General features: G+C 44.2%; 1 protein-coding gene and 1 long non-coding RNA gene across 6 annotated transcripts in view; one reads left to right on the top strand and one right to left on the bottom strand.

Moving 5' to 3' along the window:
• Dnah9 (dynein axonemal heavy chain 9) overlaps positions 1-6,000 on the top strand; it is a 331,965-nt gene that overhangs the window by 242,025 nt on the left and 83,940 nt on the right. For all 5 annotated transcript variants that reach the window (XM_010615004.2, XM_033762784.1, XM_010615000.2 and 2 more), the window contains 2 exons: positions 1,953-2,072; positions 4,433-4,621. In XM_010615004.2, coding sequence (XP_010613306.1) covers positions 1,953-2,072; positions 4,433-4,621 — 309 coding nt within the window. The remainder of the gene's footprint in view (positions 1-1,952; positions 2,073-4,432; positions 4,622-6,000) is intronic.
• The window catches only part of LOC104855915, a 30,436-nt gene that overhangs the window by 21,831 nt on the left and 2,605 nt on the right, over positions 1-6,000 (bottom strand). Inside the window, exon 2 of the long non-coding RNA XR_778508.1 lies at positions 4,813-4,889. This is a non-coding gene — a long non-coding RNA (uncharacterized LOC104855915). The remainder of the gene's footprint in view (positions 1-4,812; positions 4,890-6,000) is intronic.

Below are 6,000 nucleotides of genomic sequence, written 5' to 3'. Positions count from 1 at the left end.
TTTTTTTTTTTTTTTTTTTTTGCATTACTGGGGACCGGACTCAGGACATTGCGTTTGCAAGGCAGGCCCAGTGCCACTGAGCTAAATTCCCAACCTGTTACTCTTATGCTTAATATATACAGATGCATTTTCTGCAGCTCTGGAAAATTATTTTCTAGTATTTCTTTTGTAATCTCCATTTTTTTTATTTTATCTTCTGGGATGTTTATTGGTTGGATATTGGATCTCTCAACTTGATCCTCTCTTCTCTCTCATTATTTTGTCATAATTTTCTAATGCATTCTAGATTTCCTCAAATTCATCTTTTAAACTTCACTTTGAATTTATTATTTTTATTTCAACAATACAATAATAATAATTTCCATAAGAATTGTTTTGTTCTCTTCTCTGAATAGCATCCTGTTATTTTTTATCGATGAGACATCTTCCATCTAAGAAACTAGTTGTGAAAGTTTTTAGTATTGTCGTTTACATTACTGAAATTATCTGTTTTTCTCAGGTCACTGTTTTCTTTTTGTTTACCATAATCTAGCTTTCCATTAACATCTTCTTTCCCTTTTATGTGAAAAAAATACTGATCAAAAGCTGAAGATAGCTCTGCGGGTAAGGACAGAGCTGACTAGTTGAATTTGTTTCCAAGATCAGATGAATTATACTGGATGCATCCTAAATGCTCCAACATGGTATCTTTTTCTGCCACTACTGATTTTCTTGCCTGGTGTCTTGGGTGCCTTGTGGCACTACCTACTAGGCATATGGTTGGAGATATGAGGTAGATCAATTGGCACCCAAAGAGCTCTCCTATTTTCAGCTTCCCCTCATTTTCAAACTCTCTAGTTCATGTGGGCTCTGCAAGCCAATCACCTTCTTCTCTGGTGAACTGTGGGAGCTTCACCTTCCTCAGCCCTGCTGCAGATGACTCCACTCCTCCATCAGTGTGGCCTTCCATAATCTATGGAAATGCCTCACCTTAAAAAAGCCCTTAGCAATTTGCTTGGTGTTCAGGATGTATGACTTTTTTAATTGCATCATGATCATTTTAGAAAGAGGAGGAAAATGAGTGTGGCCAGTTTTCCATCATTAATCGGATGGCTCACTGCTTGCTTTTTAAACTGTGACTGCATAAACTTGGCCTTATATTCATTCTTCTTGTGCCTTAGTAATTACCAACAAAGCAGCCTGAACCCCAGTTATTGCACAGACATAGAACAAATGTAGAGGTATGTGCTGTTCTGTGTATATTTGTATTCTGAGGACAGCAACTGCTACATGCTTCAGTTCTATTCCTTAATAAGTTTAGAGAAATAAAATCTATGTCTCTGTTGTAAACTGTCCCTACGCTTTGTGATAATGGGGGAAACACTTGAGGTTAGAGGAAAGTTGTCTTGTGCTTCTAGGACATGCTAGCCAGGCTGGGCAATTTGGCTTCCACACAGCTCAGGCCCAGACCAGCTGCAGCAGATACGGTCCCTGGTTATCCGAGGTCCACCTGGGCATCCTTTTGACCATGTTGCTGCTTCCCCCAGCTTTGCTGTGCTTTTGCTCCTAATGGCAGCGATTGCACCATCTTGTCAGACCTCTAGAACTCATTTGTCCCCAACACAAGGAGACATAGGATCTACACACCCCTCCTCCCCTCCGTGTCAGTCCTTCCTTATAGCCTTTACCCAGGGCCTGAGATGCTGAAATGTGGGCGCTCTGCTCTCACCTGGACTGCAAATCTCTGCACTTCCACTCCCCACTTCACATGCAGGCCGAGGCTGAAGTCTCCCTTGGGAGTGCATCCGACATCACCCCTTACTTGGCTTCCTTCATTGCTCTGCTTTCCCCAGTCTCTTCGGCTCTTGCCAAGCACTTGCTTAAGAATCGCTTGCAGAGGAGCCCCATATCAGAAGCACTGAAGGTGAGTTGGCTGGAGTTACTGAGAGATCTTGTGTTCCCTTCCTCAACAGCACCTTAATGAAAACCTGGCAAAGCTCACTGCCAAGTTTGAGAAAGCAACAGCAGATAAACTCAAATGTCAGCAAGAAGCTGAGGTGACCGCAGGCACCATCTCCCTTGCAAACCGCCTGGTGAGTGCACGCCTCAGCAGCCGGAGCTCTAATTATATTACAACCCTCGGAGTGCCGTGGGGGTGTGAAATAGATGAGCACAGCTCAGCACTGCTTTGACTTGTGGGGAAATATTAAAGTGTTCAGGGATGCGGGAACTGATGCTTGAGAAAAGTATGAGTGCACACTCTGGTCTGGTCAAGAGTTTTCTTACAGAGATGATTGGGAAGGAAGTAGATACTGAATCTCTCAGCCCATGAAGGGTGTAACCATGCTTACATGGATGTACATTGATCAGAGGAAGCATTAAAACTCAAAGCTCGATTTTTTTTTTGCCAACTCTGATGATCTTGTTAATATTCTGCTTTAATAATGACTGTGACCATGACTAGAAACTAAGAAAAAAAAGAGTAAAATGGATTGTCTCTGAGCATTGTTGAACATGACTTTATCCATGCACATGTGCTCAAGTTATGGGTACCTGTTGCCTCAAAACAAATTACCCCCAAAACTTAGTGATTTGTCACAGTAATTTCCCAAGTTTGTGAGTCAGGATTCAAGCAAAGTTCAGCTGGCCTAGGCTTCTGCTCCATGACTGAGGCCACTCAGTGTGATTCAGCGTGGATGAGCTGAGCCTTAGAGGCCAGGTGACTTCCTTCACCTGCTGGGCACCTTGGCAGAAGAGACTGGCAGAGTGGGCTCAGCAGGACCTCTCTCCCTCTCTGCATGGTCTCAGGGCCTCCCCATGCTATCTCATCGACAAGGTAGACATCTCACATAATGACTTAGGGCTTATGAGCAAATGTTCCAAGAAACAGGAAGTGGAAAGTCCCAGTCTCTTAAAGCCTGGGACCTAAAACCATCACAATATCACTTTCAATATCTCATCAAAGTCACAAATTCAAAGGCAGTGAGACAGACATCAGATCTTGAGAGGAGTTTCAAGAAGGTATGGCTTTTTAAAATGCTCCATGGCTTATAATTAGCATCACCTCTGTCAGCCAAGATCCTGGGGGTTGGGCATGTAGCTCAGTAGCACAGCATTTGTCTAGCATGTGCAAGGCCCTTGGTTGAAGCCCCAACAGAAAAGAGAGAAAGAGAGACTCTCACAAAGCAGTAGCCACTGGATGTGATTTCTCTTCACGTTAAGTCTTTGTAGCATCAGCTTTACTAATGAAAGGATATATAATCAATTCATTTTTATATTTATCACAGCTATCTTTATTTACATAAAAAGCCACTTTAAAAAATTTTAGGAGGAATGAGTCATTCGATAGAACCGTGCTTTAGTGAGGCTACCCCAAAAATGTAAGGCTGCGCACTTGTTTGCAGGAGCAGCTGCTTAGTTTCAAGATTCTCCATTTAGTTACACAGTTTCATGTAGAGACAGCACCTCTGCAAATGTGCTGGAAGTCATCCAGATCCTCTAGCTGGCTCGCCTTCCATTCAGCTCCCTGCTTGGTTTCCAAAATTCAGCACACCCTTGTCTAACGGGCTGGAGACGTCCTGACTTCTGAGCATGTTCTGTCTCTTGGGAGGTAGGATGGCGCTCTGTTCTTGTAGACAGGGTAGGCTCCACCACCACCTCTGTCACAACCAACCAAGATTCTGGGGAGATACTAGGACTTTGGCAAGTGACCCGGGTTGACAAATCCCTCGGGTCTCTCCTGGCTCTGACAGTATGCCATCGTTCAAGGAAAAGCCGCATGGTAAGTTCGAATGCAGAAACCACGCTCCATCATGCACCTCATGGTTTTCCACAGAAAGTCTGGCTCTGCTCCCCAGGAGAAGCTGCCATGTGGGCCAGGCCAGTCCAGCTACACTGTGTAATTCATCGCTCTTTATACACACCCTGGTGCCTACTTCTAACTTAGGTGTACTTCTAACACTGTATCTTGATGATCGTGTCTATCTCCCTGCCCACCATGAATCATTTCATGGACTTGATTGTATTTATTTATTTTTATTTCCCTCTTTCCCCATCTGGAAATGAGCACTTGGAGAGGAGAAGTGAGAGGTGCACAATGTCTTGCATGTCTCACAAACCAGGCATTGTCATAAGTGGTTAACACACACAATTATATTTAATCTTCCCAACAGCCCTCTGGGGTGGGTGATATCCATCCTCACATGCAGAAAGGACAAATCCTGGAAGCCTGCGTTCAGGCCCGTCATCTTTCCCCCACCCACATAACGCATAAAACAGAACAGCAACTTGATTGCTAAAATGCTTGCTTCAGCAGAGCTGCATATGAAGAGGCCACACAAATGTCCTGAGGCCTTCTGCTAGTGAGCACAATGCACATCCTGAGACTGCATCCCCAGCTCTGTAGCGCATGGCGTGACACATCCTCTCCCCTCTCTCGTCTTTGAAATGGTAGGTTGGAGGACTCGCTTCTGAAAATGTGAGATGGGCAGAGGCTGTGCAGAACTTCAAACAACAGGAAAGGACATTGTGTGGAGACATTTTACTCATTACCGCCTTCGTTTCATACCTTGGCTTCTTTACAAAGAAATACCGTCAGAGCCTCATGGATGGAACCTGGAGACCCTACCTGGGCCAGCTGGAGGTAGGTACTGCCGGAATTTCTCTTGACCACACAGCCTATGGCTACCAGTAACATCACATGGCCATGATAACTCAAATCTCCTAGTGCCCTCTTACACATGTACTTCTGCCCTTTCCTGAGAGCCAGGGGTGGGACGAGCACACCCATGCCTTCTGCAGTACCCTGTGGGATACAAGAGGTCAGAAACTTACCCCTGAGTGAGGTCCTCCATGGAAACCTTGGTGCTCTAGCCAGTTGTTGTCTCTTAGCTTTTCTCAGAGCTGAAAACCTGGAAGACACCAAAGAAGCTTGAGTTTCTCTCAGATCCCCTTGTTCCAGAGCCAAACAACATAGGAGCAATTGGGAAGCTCTCTTTCCCTATTTTTTACTGCACCTTGTCACCAGGGCCCAAAGTTGCATGGCTTCTACCCACAGATCAGAAAACAGCACCTATGATTCACAGACACCCTTATGGAAACAGCTTTTTCTTCCACAACTCTGATGCTTTTTCCTTGGGCTGTGCAGCTTGTCCTCATCATGTAATCAGGCAGATTTTACTCCCAACTCTGCTGTCTACACCTCACCCTCCAACATAATGAAGCAGGGGAACGTTAACTCCTAATTAAAGGGAATTTCATGCTGCACCTGGACCCTGTAGTCACAGTTCACTTGGCACATTCCCATCATTCACGATCATCATTTTACAAATATTTGCTGGTATTCAGCACATCCTACACTCCACCATAAGGGAGGTCCAGAGACAGTGGAGCCCAGGACACCTTTGGTATGTCAGGTCCAGAGCAGGAGATTAGGTCCTAAGATTCAGCTATCAGTAGAGCCAGCACGAAGTTCATAACATACATCAAGAAACATATTCTGAAATTCACTCATAATTGCTTCCTTAGAATGCAAAACACATGTTGCATAGTGTGGGTTGGCTTCTCAGATAAGCTCATAAATTCCCATTCACATGTTGATTTGCTGAACAGTGGTTTAAAAATGTACAGTACTAGGAACGACACAGGTGCTATTTAGGCTGTTATTTTGTTCATCTTAAACATTTGTGGAAAAAGGAAACTGTCAAAATAACCATCAACACTGAGTGAATTGAGATGAGCTAATTGGTAGCAGCACAGTGAGGATTTTTCTGGTGGTTTTTTGGGGTTTTTTGTTTCGTTTTGTTTTGGTACCAGAGATTGAATTCAGGACCTTGCATTTGTGAGGCAGGTGGTGGCACCACTGAGCTAAATTCCAGGCCCTCTTAAGCATTTTTATGCCATTGACTTCTTTGGTACTGTCTTCTTCTACTTTCAGCTACTATAACAAAATGCTTGAGACTGGTAATTTATGAAGAACAAAGACTTATTTGTCTCATGGTTGGGAGTCTGGAAACCCCAAGA

The sequence above is a fragment of the Fukomys damarensis genome, unplaced genomic scaffold (assembly GCF_012274545.1).
Source record: "Fukomys damarensis isolate Sample0158 unplaced genomic scaffold, DMR_v1.0_HiC HiC_scaffold_13, whole genome shotgun sequence".
In the NCBI taxonomy this organism is placed as follows: domain Eukaryota; kingdom Metazoa; phylum Chordata; class Mammalia; order Rodentia; family Bathyergidae; genus Fukomys; species Fukomys damarensis.
Note: the sequence above shows the minus strand (reverse complement) of the source record. Positions and strands in the feature narration are given on the sequence as shown.